The 19,321-nt window shown below is 35.5% G+C and overlaps 1 protein-coding gene across 1 annotated transcript in view; it reads left to right on the top strand.

Annotated features, from left to right (window-relative positions):
• Positions 1 to 19,321, top strand: part of LOC119523332 (sex comb on midleg-like protein 2) — a 114,732-nt gene that overhangs the window by 7,510 nt on the left and 87,901 nt on the right. The window contains exons 2-6 of the mRNA XM_037822100.1: positions 2,320 to 2,396; positions 10,900 to 10,945; positions 13,873 to 13,938; positions 17,231 to 17,301; positions 18,099 to 18,333. Coding sequence (XP_037678028.1) covers positions 2,367 to 2,396; positions 10,900 to 10,945; positions 13,873 to 13,938; positions 17,231 to 17,301; positions 18,099 to 18,333 — 448 coding nt within the window. The 5' untranslated portion in view covers positions 2,320 to 2,366. The remainder of the gene's footprint in view (positions 1 to 2,319; positions 2,397 to 10,899; positions 10,946 to 13,872; positions 13,939 to 17,230; positions 17,302 to 18,098; positions 18,334 to 19,321) is intronic.

The raw sequence follows: 19,321 nt of genomic DNA, 5'->3' as shown, positions 1-19,321 counted from the left end.
AGGAAGAGCTCAGTAAGTGACAGCTCTTAGTATTATTATTACCTCTGTAGATATTGCTATTGTTAGACCCCTGGTTTCATCACCTCATTTTTACTGCCCTCATGGATCCATCTGGTTCAGGGTGCATGGTGCATTATAGGGTAATCTCCTTACTTCTCCCTTTCATAGCATGTACATTATATTGGAGCCATGTCTTTTGGCATCTGTCAAACCTAAGTTTGAATCATTTTTCTTTCATTACTATGTTTCTGATCTTAAAGCATCGGTAGAACTTAGTAACTGATAAGATATTGGACAAAGGAGGAGGGAAGTCAAAGATGACTTCTAATTCAGAAAGATGGGAATTTGTAATGCCAATTAAAATAGGAAGCAGAGGAAGAGGAGCTCATTTTGGAGGGCAAAGGAGTTGTTTTTGTTTTTGTTTTTTAATATGTGAGCTGGTTGTGAAGCCACTGATGATTGGCTAGACTAGAAATTTTGGAGAGAGGATGGGGCTAGAGATGCCCATTTAGGAGTCTTTTGCAGAAGGGTGTTGCATCCGCCATGGAATTGAATGAGATTCTTCTAGACTCTGGAATCTCAAGGAAGAGACTGAGTAGCTAGAGAAGATCAATGGCTATGACAGAAGGAGGAAGTAACACAGAAGGATAAATAAAGGTAGGGCAACCAGGGAATAATGTGTGTGTGAGGCCAAGAGAGGAGAAGAGTGTCTGGAATGAGGAGACACCTATCACAAAGGGCTCCTGAAGTGTCAAGGAGAATGAGGACTGGAACACTGAAATGGGGTTTGATGACTGAGAGGTAATTGGGGTCTTGGAAAACAGTTATAGGAGAAGAAGAAGGGTAGAGGCCAGATTGCAGAAAGTGAGGTATCCCAGCAACTCTTTTCTGCATATTATGAATGTGATGTGTTGATAGTTTGGTGCATTGATGTATTAATGTTTATTACTATAACCCTGGTCATCAGGAAAACGATAGTCTGATAAATATCTATTGAGAACCTTTTCTACACTAATAAAAATTCAGATGCTGTCTCAAATCCCTTTATAAGCACTTTACTCCTTCCAGAAAAATTGGATTTTAATATCTCTCCAATGGGAAGTTCATTGAACAAGTCTAGTAATGAATGCTTACATTGGGACATTATTCCCTCCTGTAGGACTTCTCTCTGGGAAATACGGCAGCAAACCTTACTCTTGGTGTGGGAACAAATTTATTTTAGCTTTACATCTGTATTTTGTTGATTCTTAGCTCTTTTAGGTTGAGATTCTATGACTCCATTTATTTTACAACATCTGACCAATGGACTAAAGTTGAAAAGGGCCCTGGGAAATTTCTTGCTGTCAGACTTGTTTAGTTCCTGTCCTTGTCAAAATATTTACCCTTATTTACTTCAGTTCATTGTCTCTAATTAGTGACTCAAGGTGTAGCTTTTTATCTTCAAAAACAAAAAATGGAAGGGCCTGAGATTTTAGAATTATAGACCTATTAGTTTGCTAAATAGTCCTTTAAAACTTTTTCCCTCAACAAATTGTAGGATTTTCTCCAGAATTAGATAAGAGCAATAGGAGTTTTAGGCTTAGTAATTCCACCATTAATCATTATTTTCATTGTTTAATGGTTTTAATGGTATTGAGAAAATGATTTTTAAAAATGCAGTACTTTTCAAACCATTTCTTGATCTCTTATCGCCTAATTCCATAGCAAGATATATTCTGTGAAACAAATGGTTTTGTAAAAGATCCCAGACTTGCAATGCTTTTCCAAAGTCTGCTAGATAACAACTGCTAGATTTTAGTGTGGTCTTTTGGTAAAAGAAATCCAAACATTAGATACTATAAAATAGTGCTAACCTTTTTTTTCCCTCTTATTTATGTTTGAATATGTTGTTTTAAATGCAGTGGAGTTATTCCATATGTGTATCTTGTGAAATAAATTCTACTCTTTACGCTGGCAAAAACAAAGCTCTTAATTATTTTTTTCATGTCAAAATATTCCCTCCCATGTAACATGGAAAACTGTTTTGGGAGTCTTATTTGAGTCTTTCTTAAAGTGCTGAAGCAGGTTCAAAGTATTTTGAGAGGAAAGTTAAGCTTTTTTGCAGTTTTCCCTGCAGACTACAACTGTGAAAGTCAGGTGTGTTTTTATTTCTAAAAGAATATTAGGCCCCTGAATTTTTTCTGGAAAGATATCACTGTGCTGTCTGCGTATCTGATATGTAAAGTGTATAAATATGTTCTTAACCCAACAGTATATCTTTTGTTGTTGTTGTTGTTGTTGTTGTATTTTATTTTTTTATTTTTTATTTTTTTCCCGCAGTATATCTTTATTTGAGGCACTCTGAGGATTCAACTCTGAATTAGCTGATGCTATCCAGCATTTCCCAACAGGTCATGGTAATCATCTATTCCTTTAACTTCTATAATCTCTACAGTTGTATTGTGACTGAAAGATAAAAGTGAGCTACATGGTAAGATGTTTTCAGAGGACAATAGAACCTTTTCTTTATTGTTTTTTTTTTTCAAATTATAGTCAAAGGTAGTTTCTGTTAAATTAGCCAGTATTCCTTTAAAACGTCGAGAACTATACAAATTCTTCCTAGTGTTCAGTCCTAGGAAAATGTATGTCTTTCCCACTGAACTTGTATGTACTTTTATCTTCTAGGGAGACTTACATAACCCAAGTGTTTTCCATTTTGCCTTAGCTGCTAGGAAGCCCAGAGAAGAATAATCATTCAGGCCAAGTACTAAATTTTTCTCAACTATATAGTACATTATTATTTGCTCTTTGTAATTAAAAAAAAACAAAAACGCCCACTCTCTTATAAGTATATTTTTATATTGGAGCTATTGATCCTCTTTGAAAACAGCAAGGTATAAGACAAAAAATTATGTAGTAAATGGTTAAAAGTTTTGGTGATTAAACATCCTAAAAAAATTAACACTTGAATATAGTCCTGAACTTAAAAAAAAATACCCTCAAATCCTAGTAAATGGATTTTCATCTACCTTGATGCTTATCACTTTTTAGATTACAAAATAAGCAATAACTTTTGTCTTGTTCTGAGTGTTAATCTTGAGAATAGTGGAGTTTCTCTTTAAGGCATGAACTTTTAAAAGCCATTTATTTATTATTCATTGTTGAATTTTCATTTTAGCTAAAAATGTTGGCTCTATGAATTTATAATAAGGCAGAATTTTGTTTGAAGATTATTGATATATAGAATTTGGAAAGTATACATTTAAAAGTGGTTCAAATATATATTGTATATGGGTTTACATATGTGATTTTTAAAAATTGGAAGGATATATACCAGATGGTTAACAGCAGGTATTGTTTGATGGTGAGGTTATAGGTGATTTTTTTCTTCTTCTTTTTATTTATCTGTATCCCTTCCCCCTCTTTGTGGTGAATGTCTAAAAAAGAAAAAAAAAAAAAGCCCACCAATTTCTAGGAGTCCACAAAGGCCAATTTGGTTCACCAAAGGGCCAAAAGTTATTTTCAAAACTAGTGAACCCTAACTGAAATAATATGTTCATGAATAATTACCTCACCCAGCATGGGATGATGTCAAGTTTCTTTTGGTTTTAGCTAGATAAAACTTATATATGTAAGTTTTCTGATAATGCTGATTATTAGATGGCAGTTGCTTTCTCTGGTAATGATGTCTGATCAACTCAATAAATATATTTATTTAAGAGTGACTTAACCTTAGACTTTCTATCTCTTTAAACAATCTCTTGTTGGAAGAGAATAACCAACTAATGTTCATGAATCAAAATGGGAATATAGTTCCATTTTACAACATAATTAATATTAAATATTAATGCTGAAATTCCCTCATCTCAGGGACAGATGGGGTGGGATAGGGAACAGTCTCTGAGCTTCCACTTTGTTTGAGATACTGTGCTAGGTGCTCTACCTACACTATCTTAGTTTAATTTTCCTGACTATATTTTGAAGTGTAGGTGGTATTAGCCTTAATTTACACACACAAAAAAACAAGAATCAAGGAGATGATGTATACTTTATAACAGCTTTAAGCACTTGGTCACCTAAAATTCCACCACCCTGTGATGCAAAAAAGAGTCACTAAGATAATTTTACATTACTTTATGCAAACTTAGACACACGGGATTATATCACCCAGGATACATTTATAAAATGCAGCCCCCTCCCCCCCAGCACATACCATCATCTTTATTCTCCCAGGTAAGCCTTATTAGCAATCTACTATGTGTCCTATATTTTTCTCCACACTTATATGATCTTTTTCTCACATTATCCTATACAGACCTATGTATACACCCATAGTGAGTTTTTAGTCACTCAGTAGTTGGAGTACTTTTTACATGCAAGGTATGTGCTAGCTGTGGCAGAGTTACAAGGAAGAGTAATGTATTCTCAAACACTTTACAATCTAGGAAGAGAGTAGAGGGCATGTAAACAACTTGTATTATACAAGACTTGCTTTGAAAGCTGCTAAATGTAGGGTGGAAATACAGCCTGAGAGCCCTGCAGGGGAGCTCCCAGGGGCAGAGGCCTTGTCTTGTTGACTCTTGTGGGCATAAGCTCCTAACACATGGGAATGTCTATAAATAAAGTCATGTGTTCAAATGAAACAAAAATGATTATTCTGTTGACTGGTTTAAATGGATTAGCTCTTGTAGTTTGAGAGCCTGGTCAAGAAGCAGTTTGTATATTTGAAAGTTTCTTTGGAATAGAATTATCCATTCTCCCACTAGGGGATTTAATTGTCTTTTTTCTTTAAGGGTTGTACATTTTTATATCAAGGAGAGGGCTGTAATATTTTGCTGTACAGTTTTGTCTGTACAGCCATTACTGAAGCTTTAGTTTGCATAGTTAGTGATAACTTTATAACACAAATCTTTATTTGCCTAAAAGTAAGCTTAAACATTGTTTGCTCTTACATCTAGTTTTACAACAGTGCCTAGATCGAATGAAAATTTACACGTTTGCTTATGCCAAATATAAAATTTAGATAATAGGAATATTGGGGAGAGTCAGGAGTAAAAACAGATTTTCAATGATATTTATGAATTTCAGAATATTTGGGAAAAATCTTTTAATTAAAGTTTGGTGGATATTATAGAATTTTCAGTCAAGTGTTCAGTTTGAACTACCTTGTGCTTAGCACTGTTCTAGGTGTTATAGAATATATATATATATATAAAAGAAATAAAACATGGTCATGATTATATTCTCTTAAGGGGAAATTATTTCATTTAACATTGAAATGATTGGTGTATTGAAACATTGAAAGTTCAAGGCTAAAGAGGGAAAACAGAAAAGCTTGTCTATAGTGAAAGAATAGAGTTTAGTGCAAATGATTTTGATTTTATCATGACCAAGAAAGATTCCTTAAATTACCACAGTGCACACAAGTTCACTTTTTATGATGTCTTCAAATAATTCACTGCATTTGAACACCATGATGACTGAAAGGGAGGACCTATTGAATCCCTGGCTCATTTCCTAAACAGTTTGAATTCTTTTTATATATCTAAGTCTTTATTTGACATGGCTTTTGGGTCTTACAAGAGGATATGTCTGCTAAGGTGGTGCTGAATGACTGTGATATTAAAAAGAAAAAGTTTTCAAGCTCTAAAAGAGTTGATATTATCTGATTTGGCTAAACTCAAACTAAAGGGATCTCAAATTCTTTCCTGTTTTTATTTTGGGATAAAAGTAGAGAATTTATTTTATTCCTTGATCTGTGGTTCTACCTGTAAATTAATGGTTTGAATTCCAAAGCATTAATTTTTTTCTTGAAGGTTGAAGGATTAAATTAATTTATTCTATTCAGGGAACAGAAAGCAATTATTTCACAAGTAACAAATATATATGCTGACAAAAGTATATGTCAATTGTTTTAATTCCAAATATTTTTTTAAATTCTGTTTTATTGAGATATAGTCACATACCATACAATCATCCATGGTGTACAGTCAACTGTTCACAGTACCATCATATAGTTGTGCGTTCATCACCCCAATCAATTTTTGAATATTTTCCTTACACCAAAAAGAACAAAAATAAGAATAAAAAAGTAAAAAAGAACACCCAAATCATTTCCCCTCATCCCACCCTATTTTTCATTTAGTTTTTGTCTCCATTTTTCTACTCCTCCATCTATACACTGGATAAAGGGAGTGTGAGCCACAAGGTTTTCACAGTCACACCCTCACATCAGGTAAGCTGCATAGTTATACGATTGTCTTCAAGAATCAAGGCTACTGGGTTGCAGTTTGACAGTTTCGAGTGTTTCCTTCTAGCCATTCCAATATACTAAAACCTAAAAAGGGATACCTATATAGTACCTGAGAATGCCCTCCAGAGTGACCTCTCGACTCCATTTGAAATCTCTCAGCCACTGAAACTTTATTTTGTTCCTTTTTGCTTCCCCTTTTTGTCAAGAAGATTTTCTCAGTCCCACGATGCCGCGTCCAGGCTCATCCCCAGGAGTCATATCCTGCATTGCTAGGGAGATTTACAGCCCTGGGAGTCAGGTCCCATGTAGTGGGGAGAGCAGTGAGTTCACCTGCTGAGTTGGCTTAGCTAGAGAGAGCAGGCCACATCTGAGCAACAAAGAGGTTCTCTGGGGGAGACTCTTAGGCACAATTATAAGTAGGCTTAGCCTCTCCTTTGCAGTAACAAGTGTCATAAGGGCAAGCCCCAAGATCGAGGGCCCGGCATACCAAATCGTCAGTCCTCAATGTTTGTGAGAATATCAGTTAATAACCTAGGTGGGGATGTCCAACATTTCCACATTTTTCCCCAGCTCCTCAGGGGGTCCCTGCAAATATATTTTTATTCTTTGCCCAAATTACTTTGGGATGTATCGCTATTTCACACTAACGTGTACAAACCTACCAGATCTCACTTCCTATTCAAAGTTCCATGTAATTATGGTGTTCAAATAAACTGACCATAAAAGTTAAATTATTTAGTGTCAAAGCATTAATTTTAAAGTTAAGAATATTTGCTTTAAGTCTGAGAGTTCTGTTCCTATAGAAATATTTGTTTAAAGATGGTTATAAAAGTCTACTTTTATTCATTTGAAAATACTGTTGTTTGAAAATTTAAATACTCTAGATATTGCATTTAATTGGTTACATAAATGAGTTTCTTATTTTTATGACCTGATGACAGCATTTTTACTCTTAGTATTTGGTATACTGTAGGTATATGTGTATAAAAAACTGCCAGTTTTCCAAAGTAGTTATACCAACTTATATTCCTACCAGCAGTGTATGAGAGTTCCAGTTGTTCTACCTCACCTACCTAACCAAAATTTGGTATTGTCAATGTTTTTATTTTTAGTTATTTATGTGGTGGTATCTCATTGTAGTTTTAATTTGTACTTCCCTGATGACTAATGATGTTGAGAATCTGTTCTCATGCTTGTTGGCCATTTGAGTATCTTCTTTGGTGAAGTGACTGCTTAAATCTTTTGCCAATTATGCTTTTATTGGGTCTTCCTTCCTTCCTTCCTTCCTCCCTCCCTCTCTTCCACCAATTATGCTTTTATTCAGCCTCCCTCCCTTCCTTCTGCCAATTATGCTTTTATTCAGTCTCCCTCCCTCCCTTCCTTCCTTCCACCAATTATGCTTTTATTTGGCCTCCCTCCCTTCCTTCCTTCCTTCCTTCCTTCCTCTGGATACAGGCCCCTTATCAGAACATAATGTGTTTTGCAAATATTTTCTCCTATTTTCTGGCTTGTCTTTATTTTCTTAACAATGTCATTTGAAGAGCTGTTGTTTCCAATTTCGATGAAGTCCAATTTATCCATTTTTCCTTTTATGCTTCTTGCTTTTTGTGCTATATATAAGAAACCATTGCTTAACTCAAGGTTACAATGATTTTTTTCAATAGTCTCATCTAGAAATTTTATGTTTTTAAGTTTTATATTTAGATCTATAATCCATCTCAGTAATTTTTATGTAGGTGTCACTGTTCATGTTTTTGCATATAGATATGTTCCAGCACCATTTGTTGAAAAAAACTATCCTTTCTCCTTTGAATTATCTTTGACACCTCTGTTGAAAATCTACTGACCATACAGGAAGTCTTTTCCTGACTATTCTATTTCATTGATCTATATGTCTATCCAATACCACTCTGTCTTGATTAAATAGTGCTTTTGGATGAACAGAACATTTAATTAGGATGAATTCCAGCTTATCAATATTTTCTTCTATGGTTAGTGCTTTTTATGCCTATCCAAAGAAATCTTTGACTACCCCAAGATCTTGAAGATATTGTTCAATGTTTTCCTCTATAACTTTATAATTTTAGCTTTATATTTAGATCTATGATCTATCTTGAATTATTTTAATAGTGTGAGAGCTGAAGTTTTTTTTTGTTTGTTTTTTTTGCTTTTTTTAAAATATGGGTATTCATTTGTTCCAGGACCATGTTTTTGAAAGGATTTTTCCCATTGGATTGCTTTGGTGTCTTAGTTGAAAATCTATTGACCACATATTTGGGTGTCTGTTTGTGGACTTTCTATTCTATTTCCTCTGATCTAATTTGTTTATCCTTGTGCCTGTATAAGGAGTCTTGATTACTGTAGCTTTATACTAAATCTTGAGATCGGTTTATGTAAATTCTCTGGCTTTGTTCTTTTTCAAGATTGTTTCAGCTATTCTAACTCCTTTGCATTTCCACATAAAGTTTGGAATTAGGATGTCATTTTCTACAAAAATTGGTAAGATTTTGATTGGCAGTCTGTTGAATCTATAGATCAGTCTGGAGAGAATTGACTTCTTAAGAATGTTGAGTTTTTCAACTCATAAACATGGTACATAGATTTATTTATTTAGTTTTTCTTCAAAGATACAGTTTTAATCATCTCTATACATACTTCTACAACTCCCAGTATTACAAAATCGCTTAACTAATGGGAACAAATTGATTCCAGCTGAGATTAAGGATTCACAGTTTGGGGATAGAGATTTGAGAGAAGGACATGGGAACTTAGGTATATCTTGTATGTGTGACCCATCCCTCAGTTGATTGGACTGAATCCTTTCTTATAGTAATGGGACTTATTTTAATGTAACTCACAACTTTTTGCTCTCTGATTAGAGTTGATAAGTGTCTTTGCTCTCTACCTTGATAGCAGCACAGCCCCTTTTACTGTCTTCCTGGATTTAGCACGCTCTATATTTTACTTTCTTGTTTATTTCTTTAGCCATTAGGCTATAGTCCTTTATTGACAGACAACATCCAAGCTGAGGTATCAAATAGCCAATCAACTTGGTTATTCCAATCTGACTTTCAGAGGAAGGGTCTGGGAGGAGGAGGTTGTGCTTTGTGAGTAGTGTGTATATAGATGGCTTCTGAAGCCATGGCCTCTGAGAGACTGTAGTGGGAGATAAGGGCCCAGAAGGAACCTGAGCAACTCTAACATTTCATAATCAGGTAAAAGAGGAGGCAGGAGCCTCTTTAGCCCCTACTCATTTTGTTTCCTTAGCCTGAAATTCCTCTCCCTTCCTTCCCTTTGCATTGAAATTCTTTCATACTTAAAGGACCAGTTCAAGTGCTGCTTCCTTTGTGAAACCTTCTTTTATATACCCAGAGTTAATTTGCATTCTACCTTCACGCAGAACACTACTACCTACAAGTGAGGAGGCGGTGCTTGAGTGTAAGTCTGTTGAGTCAGAAGTATAGAAGGCTGTCTGGGTGGCTTTATGAACAGATTCTCCATAGGCTTTCTTTAAATAATAAATTACCCTCAGTTATACAATCATCATGTTTGTACTACAAGCACACAGAGTAATGGGGGGTGTAGATATTCTTTTGCCATATTAAGTAGTTCCATGTACATACCTCTTATAGTAATTATATCATGTTTTGTTTATATGCCTATTTCTGACTAGACTGAGCTCGTGGAGGGTGAGTCCTGCCTATTTTTTGTCTCTATTGTAGAGTGCCTGGCATGCTGTTGAGGGCATGCAGGAAAAGTTTGAAGAATTGAAATATGGCCCAAAATTAACCAGACCTTCTAACAAGTCTTGTTAGAGACTTGACTTCTGTGGGTATTACAAGTTTCACCAACACAGCCATGACACTTTCATTGCTCAGCAATATGAAGTAGTAGAAGTGGGCTTCTGGAATCGTTTGAATCCAGTTCTGCCACTTACTGTCTGCTCTTATTATTATTTTTTCATTTAATTTTCTTATTGAGAAAGTATACAATTCAGTAGTTTTTAGTATAGTCACAAGGTTGTGCAGCCATCACCACTGTCTAATTCCAGAACATTCTCATCACCCCAAAAAGAAACCCTCTACCTATACCATTAGCAGTCACTCCCCATTCCCCATTCTTCCAGCCCCTGGCAACTACTAATCTACTTTCTGTCTCTGAATTTGCCTATTTTGGGTGTTTCCTATAAATGGAATCAGATGATATGTAGTCCTTTGTGATGGGCTTCTTTCACTTAATGTAATATTTTCAAAAGCTCATCCATGTTGTAGCATGTATCATTACTGCATTCCTTTTTCATTGCCAAATCATATTCCATTGTATGGGTATACCACATTGTGTGTATCCATTGATCAGTTGATGGACATTTGAGTTATTTCCACCTTTTGGCTTTTGTGAATACTGCTGCTATGAACATTCATGTACAAGTTTTGTGTAAAGTATGTTTTCCTTTCTCTTGGACTGGGAGTGGAATTACTGGGTCATATGGTAACGTTGTGTTTAACTGTTTGAGGAACCACCAAACTTTTTTCCTAGATGTGTCTTTGATTCTTATCACTTTTATCCAAAGGAAAGAGATTAAAATGATCTGATCCTATAACTGATTGCTAATACTACCCTACACATGTATGTTAAAAAGAGGCATTAATTGGTTTTTCTCCCTGTAGGAAGGGACACCAGAAAGGGATAACATGGGGCAAACAGTGAATGAAGGTAAGATTTATTTGTCCTAAAGGTGAGAACATTTTTAGTTTTTCAGCTGGAAAGGGTGTCTCCTTGTATGTTGAATTTTTGAAATAAAGCCTTTTGAAAAATAGAGCTATAGGAGATGTTAGGTGCTTAGGATTGGAATTTTAGATTGAAATAGAAATTAAAGCTAATATTGTCTTTTCCTAGTTTCATAAATGAGAAAATTGAAGCTTGAGGATGTTAAGTGCATAAGTCATACAGCAATCTGTGATAAAGCTAAGATTAGACTCTAAATCTTCTAAGTCTAATATGAGTGATTAAAAAATGCTTTAGCCTGTTTTGTTCTAGTGAGAAGTCCTCTCACTATCCCATGTATATGCCACACACTGAATGGCACTTTCTGCTTTATGTTGTATTTTCCTTCCCATAATAAATTCCTCACACCTCTGCCTTTCTAAATCCTGTTCCTCCTTCAATACCCAGTTCAAGTCCAGTGTCTCCCATGGTATTTTCTCTGGCTGAATGCTGAAAGCTGTCCTCTGCTGTTCTCTAATTTTGTCAGGTGTGTTAGTTTAGTGTAGTCTCTGTAACTAGATTCTAAGCTTCTCTAGAGGAGGAGCCACACCTTTACAGTTTCACTTTTCTATTAGAAAATTTTACTGTAGAACTATTTAGTAAATATAATTTAACATGTACTATCTTTGTACTAGTTAAATCATTTAAATAGAAAGCAACCCATATGTTCTAGTTTGGTAATGCTGCCAGAATGCAAAACACCGGAAATGGATTGGCTTTTATAAAAGGAGTTTATTTGGTTACACAGTTACAGTCTTAAGGCCATAAAGTGTCCAAGGTAACACATCAGCAATCGGGTACCTTCATTGGAGGATGGCCAAGGGTGTCCAGTAAACCTCTGTTAGCTGGGAAGGCACATGGCTGGCGTCTGCTCCAAAGTTCTAGTTTCAAAATGGCTTTCTCCCAGGACATTCCTCTCGAGGCTGCAGTTCCTCAAAAATGTCACTCTTAGTTGCACTTGGGGTATTTGTCCTCTCTCAGCTTCTCCAGAGGAAGAGTCTGCTTTCAGCAGCCATCTTCAAACTCTCTCTCATCTGCAGTTCCTGTGCTTTCTTCAGCATCCCTCTTGGCTGTAGCACCTCTTCAAAATGTCACCAACAGCTGCACTGAGTTCCTTCTGTTTGTCAGCTCATTTATATGGCTCCACTGATCAAGGCCCACCCTGAATGGGTGGGGCCACGCCTCCATGGAAATATCTCGTCAGAGTTATCACCTCCAGTTGGGTGGGGCACATTTCCATGCTAACAACCTAATCCAAACATTCCAACTTAATCCCCACTAATATGCCTGCCCCACAAGATTGCATCAAAGAATATGGCTTTTTCTGGGGGACATAATACATTCAAACAGGCACGCCATATATCCCCCTCAAGTGCTCATAGAAAGTAGATTTGCTACCTTGAATGGTAACTTGGCATCATCCATATAATCCTTTTTTAAGAAGCCTGACGCTTGACAATTAGAGCACCAATAAAGGTAAACAACAACAGATAGAAACATCTCAAGTATATTTAAATCTATGAGTTCATAATGATATTAAAAAACAAACAAAACTTATTGGTCATTTGTGGAAAATGCCAGGAACCCAATTCCTTATTTTGAAAACTAGGAAATAAAAGAAAAGAAGAAAGTGTTGAGTGTGACTTTCCTATGTGCATAGATCTGTACTTCAGGGTAACTGAATGGTTGGAGAAGAGAGGTTTCTCTCTATAGAGGTTTTCTGGCTAAGAAAGAAAGAATGATAGAATACCTCCATTTTGTAACCGCTAATGAACTAGTGCATTTAGACAATAGCCATCTGTGGCTGCTAACATCATAAAAAGAAAGATAAATATTAGGAGTCTCCTGTGAGAAGTACACAACACTACCTATGAAGTCATGTTATTCCCTACCCCCCCCCAAAAAAAAAACAGCACCAAAAAAAAAAAAAAAAACCAGCTCTTCTGGATGAAAATACCAATACCAATTTAGAGAAAATACAAGGGCCAGGAAAACCCAACACTAAGGGGTGGCAGTCAGCAAAATCCAGACTGGAAAACTCTAAAGGGCCAACCAACTAGTATAATCACCAAAGAGAGAGAGAGAGAGAAAGAGAGACTTAAGAGACATATCAACCAATTGCTATGTATGTACGTTATTTGGATCCTGATCCAAACAAATGTAATTAAGATGGATGGGGAAATATGAATACTGGCTTGTTATTTGATGATAATGAAGAATTATGAATAATTTTTAGGTGTAATAACAGTATTACAATTATTTTTAAAATGAGTCCTTTTTGGAGATACATACTGTGATATCTACAGATGAGATTATATATCTTAGATTTGGTGAGGTCATAAGGTCCAGCACTGTTTGAACTCCTTAGCTTGCCAGAGAAAAATCTCTGCCTAGACTGTTGAAGCACGTTCATTACATTGTATTCTAATGCCCATGTTATGTTTTGAACTCTCAAAAGCATCTACTTTATTTCTAGGGCATCTTAATTTAAACATCACAAGGATCAGCTAGTTTTTGTTTGTTGATTCATTCATCGAACAAATGCTCAAGGATGTTCTGCCTGTCAGGTCCTATTCTAAGCACTGAGGATATGGCAGTGAACAAAACAGACAAAATAAATAAATCCCTGCCCTTTTGGAGCTTACATTCGAGTGGAGGGAGACATACAATAAATAAAATAACTTGAGTAGATTATAAAATGCATAGTATATTAGAAAGTGGTAAGTCCTACACAGAAAATGAGGATATTAATTATAAAGTTAAAACTCATTAGAAACTATTAGAAAATAGTTTTAGTTTAAACTTTTTTACTTTTTGAAGTGCTCTTTCAAACTATTGTGACCTTCCTGTATTGCTAATTATTTTCTTATTTTTAGATTCGATGAATGTCAAGGAGAATCAAGAGAAAACTCCTAGCTCAAGCACATCTTCTGTGCAAACTGGTACGTTTTAAAGTAGTTTAATATAGCATATTTTTCTTCCTTACTCACTGTTAATATGAACTCTTATTGCTTTTGGAATGGTATATGTACAGTAAAATCCTATAATATAAAATCTCAATAATAGGAAAGATAAATTGTATTTTATTTTGAAAAAATTTACTGTTTTCGCTTAGAGATAAATTGGCATGGGATTAAATAAAAAGATAACTTCGTGTATTTAGGTGCTACATATAGGCATTGGCTAGCAATGTGATAGAAAATGATCATGTTTCAGGAGACCAGTCTAAAGGATTTGCTAGCTCAAATTATAGCTCATTCAGACACAGGGGAGAGTATTTTCTTAAAATTGAAAAAAACAACACAACAAATTGTGTTAGGGAGATGGATTAAATATTTTCCAATGTCATTGAAAATTTTTACAAATATTAACTGGTTTGTGGAAAAGTCTTAGTTCTTTGGAGTATAATTATAAAACAGTTTTAGTTTTTCAGTTATTGTTTTCAACTTACACTCCTTTCTTCCTGGGGTTTCTGCTCCTGAATGACATCCTGGTCAGATTTTTTTCCCTATTCAAGTTTTGTTTTGTTCTATGTTTTCTCTAAATGCTATCCAAGATTGTGTGTTAGTAGAGCTTCAATTAGAGCCTTGGATCTCCTGATTATTAGGTTAGTGCTAGGTCACTGAGACATCCTGGTCAGTTTAATTTTGGAGCCATGGATCTCCGTTTTCTCTTTTAACAAAGATATGCAGTATTCATAAATTTGGACACAACTATGACATTTAGTTTTTTTTAGTGCAATTTTATTGAGATATATTCACATAACATACAATCCTCCAAAGGACATTTAATTTTATAATAACAAAATATACCATTTATTGAGCAACTTATATGCATGCTACTTCATTTAATTCTCAAAATACTTAGTATCATATGTATTACTTTCCCCATTTTGTGGATGAAGGAACTGAGACTGAAAAAGTAAAATGACTTGCTTAAGGTCACATAGCTAATAAGAGGTAGAGCCAGACTAGAGATAGGAAGTTCTGACTCCAAAGCCTACATTTTTAACACTCTGCTGCATGCCTTTGCACACTGGTTGTACTGGCTTCCCATCATCTAAAGACAGAATCAAACCCTGTATTTTTTAATGGAATGCTCTGAAATTTATTAAGTTAAAAGCAAGTTGCAAAATGTTATGTATGCTATGCTTAACCATATATATATATAAAATATGTGTACATACACATATAAATGCATACACACATATGTAACAGTGGTATGCTGAAGCTGACTCACGTCGGCTGGTGGGGGGGGGGGTGCGGATTGTGCACATCTCTTCCCAACTCTGTGGTTGGTGATGTCATTGTGGCACTTTGCAGTCAGCCATGGTGATAGTATTTACACCACAGAAATCTGCACACACTACCAATCAGGCCACTTGTTTGTTTGTATTTCCTGGAAAGCTGATTGTTAAACATTTATCAGCACTCCAGAGTTTGTCTGTATGTGTATAATATCAGTTGAAGGATACATAAGGGGGGGTAATGTAGATTCCCCCAGAAAGGGGAACCGTCAAATCCAATATTTTTATAGTGAGGAAATTAAAGAGGAGTATAGAAAAACCTCATGATTTGCGAGAATTAAACTTCATAGTACCTTGAATACTATCAAGTCTTTACCTCAGTGTGTGTGTCTGGCTGGCTGGCACAAAAAAATTGAAGTGATCAAACCAGGCAAAGTATACAGCATGAAACATTGTATTTTTAGAAATTAGTGATCTTATTCCAGGGAAACAGCTAAAGTGATTCAGAATTGAATAAGGAGTCTTTAGAATTTAAAAAAGTCACCTTTTTTTTTTTTTTTTTTTTAGTTTGCACTTTATATTGCTCCAATATATATATATCATCTCTGGTACTTTTGGGCCGAAACCTTTTAAAAAGAGAACATGAAGGAGACACCTATTTTTTGTTAAGGAGATTCTACCCCCCTTCACCCATCTTCTAATTTTATAGATTCTGCTTATAGGCAAGCTTGGGTGATTGAACTTTTCCCAACTAAGGGACCGCCACTTTAATCCCATTCTAGAAAAAAAAGAAGATAATCAGCTTGCATAAAGCATCGTTGAACTTTAAGGGGATGTCTAAATTGTTTCATTTTGTTATATATTTTATATATTGTTATTTTTAAAATAATGCTTGAAAAAAGCAGGCCATCAGTGAGCATGAGCCTCATCTTAGCTTTTGTGTCTCAGGATGCCTTGTTTTACCTTTGACATGCAGTTTTCTGGAATGTGACTTTTAGAGAATTAGCAATTACTTCCTTAGAACCATAATTTTTAAATTAATCTTGGGTCGATTCCCACATTCTGTAGAATTAGTTGTGAGGACTTGAAAGGCATGAATAGTCTTATATTTTGTCCAGTACTATACGACTGAAATATTACAGACACTAAAAATTATTAGTGACTTTTTCTGGAAGGTAGAAGAATTTATATACATTTGCTATTCTATGTGTCTTTGTCTTTCCTATTCTTTTTAAAGAGAATAGATGATTTAATCATATTCCCTGGGTTTGGCCCCGAGTCTCAGCTCTTATCCCTGCCTTTACCACTCTATGACTCTCTTGAGAATTTATCATGGGTCTTCATTTTAAACATCATACATTTAAAAAATGGAGGAGAGAGAGCAAGGACAGCAAGGAGTAGAAAACCTAGATCATTAAAATGATTTGGATTAGTGACTTCATCAGTGACTGGTTTACTGCTTTATTTTGCTACCATCTTTTTGACACCCTGGAATGGAGACCTACTACTAGATCAAGAAACTAGTCTGGTTCTCAATTTTTTTCTTTCTGTAAGGCACTGCAGAGGTAAAATTCTGTTGGACCACACATCTAAACACCTTCAGCTCCCCATGAAAACCAAAGAAGCACCTTTATGCTAATGGGATGAAATGGATGAAAACACTTTATTGAGTAAATTTATATCAGAGACAGATGAGAAGTTGCTCTTATTCTAGCTGTTTCTAGAGTCTACATTTTTAGAATCACTGTGCTGTAGTCCTCATTACATTGAGAGGACCTGAGATTTAATTTATATCAGAGCCATTATTTACTGGGAGTTGTTTTATTTTTTATTTCTGTGCTGGTAATGTAGATCAAGAAGTTTGAAACTGCTTTTTATGAAGTGTTTTTTAAACAGGTATAGAAATAAAACCCATTTTATTCCTGAAAGTTTGCATACATATTGTATATACTAAAAAACTATTTTGTATATGTTTTTTTTTTCCCCAGATGATTTCATTTGGGACAATTACTTGAAAGAGACTGGATCAATAATTGCTCCTTCAGAGTGTTTCAGACAGGTATGCCAAAATTCTGTATATATTAATGTAAACTGTTAATTTGTTGAAGGGTGTTTGTGTGGTTAAGTTCTGGTAGTGTGAATAGATAGTGGGATTGTGGTAGTGCCACTTAAGAGTCGAATGGTCTCTTTGCATTCATTCATTAAGAATTTACTCTATGTCAGGTATACTAAAAGTACTAAACCCTCATGACTACTCATCTGGAGGGAAAGACAGTCATAAATAAGTAATTATGAGAACTGTGATAACTCTATACTGGGAAAGCTCACAGAAGAGGCGCTGAGATAGTTGGAATGAAGGAAAGGATATTCTAGGCAGAGAGTACATCTGAAGTAAAGGCACATGGGTGTGAAAGACTCTTTGAGTGTTGAGGGATTGGTGTGGGGTGGCTGGAGCACAGAGTAGGTAGAGATGATACTGTGGGGATGAGGTTAAAGGTGTGGGGGCTTTTAAACTTTGCCAAGGAGTTGGCTTTATCCTTAAGCAGTGGTGAGCTGCCAATTGTCCTATTTCAAGGGGATTGGACTAATCAGGCAATTTTTATTTTAGAAAGCTACTCTGGGTGCATTTTAGAGGCTGTATGTGGGTTGGGCTATGAGAGAGATTAGAGACGGGGCTGTTTTTTATGGTGCATGTCAAGCCAAGGAGAGAATTTGATCTTTTCCTTGACCCTTATAGCCCTTATCTTGTTCACCATCTGCTGTGACTGTTACTTAAAACATTCCTTGGGTATCTGGTAACATAACTGACCATTTCCTATAGTTGATGCATTTTAACTATTTTATTTATATATATAGTCTGAGATTCCACCAACTAATGACTTCAAAGTTGGTATGAAATTGGAAGCCCATGACCCTCGCAATGTTACTTCAGTATGTATTGCTACAGTTGTTGGGATTACTGGTGCCAGATTACGTTTGAGACTGGACGGGAGTGACAATCAAAATGATTTTTGGAGACTTGTCGATTCCCCAGACATACAGCCTATTGGAACATGTGAAAAGGAAGGGGATTTACTTCAACCTCCCCTGGGTAAGGATAGTTTTTAAAAGAACATATTCTTACTCGTGTAATACTCAATAGAAATCATTTTGAGTTGTCTTTAAAAAATGTCTTCTCTTAAGCAATCTTGCAAATAGATGGCCAGGTGGCTACTGTGGCGAATGTATGATGAATCAGGAGCTCAGTACTGTATATTTGTTGTACATTTTGCATATGTGTGCTGAAAGTTGAGTCTGTTTTGATCAACATCTGATAAAAATTCTAAAAGATCATGTTTAGTATGGGTAAAGATTGCTGAAGTGAGAACTGTCTGGTTTCCTAACATTTTATGAAATTTTAAACATATGAAAAAGGTGAAAAGGGTGAATTTTACAGTAAATACCCACAGCCCCACCACCTAGATTCCATTATCATTTTACTATACTTGGTTTATCACTTATATATTCCTCCATCGATTTATTAGTCCATCTTATATTTTGATAGATTTCAGAGTAATTTATTGACATCTGTACACTTCCCCTAAACACTTCAGCATGCATATTATTAACTCGAATTCAGTGTTTATTTAGTTTTTTTCTTTTGAGGTATAATTGACATAAAGTGAAAAGCACTATTGTAAGTGTACACTCACTGAGTTTTGACAGACAACTGTCTTTTTCTGCAAGTAAAGAAGTCAGAGGCTCTGAGGTAAAAGAGGACCTTTGCAGCCTTTTGACCTTCTTGCGTGACTGTCGGTGGTGGAATGGAACCTTTTCTGGGCTTCAGCTTAGACCACCCCAAGTATTATGACACTTTTCCAACATGTATGTATTTGTTGGTGAGCCCAACTCAGTGGCTTCTCTAAAATGAGCATTTCTACACCTACTGTGGCATTATTGCCAAACAGTACAGCTGAGGCAGTAGCACTGAAAGGAGGGTGTGTCTGCTCCTCTTGCCCGTTTCCTGTGTTCTTAGATAACCAAGTCATTTTGAAAAGAAAGGTGAATGAAACCTATTTTTCGTACCAAACTTGCTATAA

Source organism: Choloepus didactylus, chromosome X (assembly GCF_015220235.1).
Source record: "Choloepus didactylus isolate mChoDid1 chromosome X, mChoDid1.pri, whole genome shotgun sequence".
In the NCBI taxonomy this organism is placed as follows: domain Eukaryota; kingdom Metazoa; phylum Chordata; class Mammalia; order Pilosa; family Megalonychidae; genus Choloepus; species Choloepus didactylus.
The sequence above is the reverse complement of the archived record's forward strand: the minus strand, read 5'-3'. Positions and strand labels throughout refer to the sequence as shown.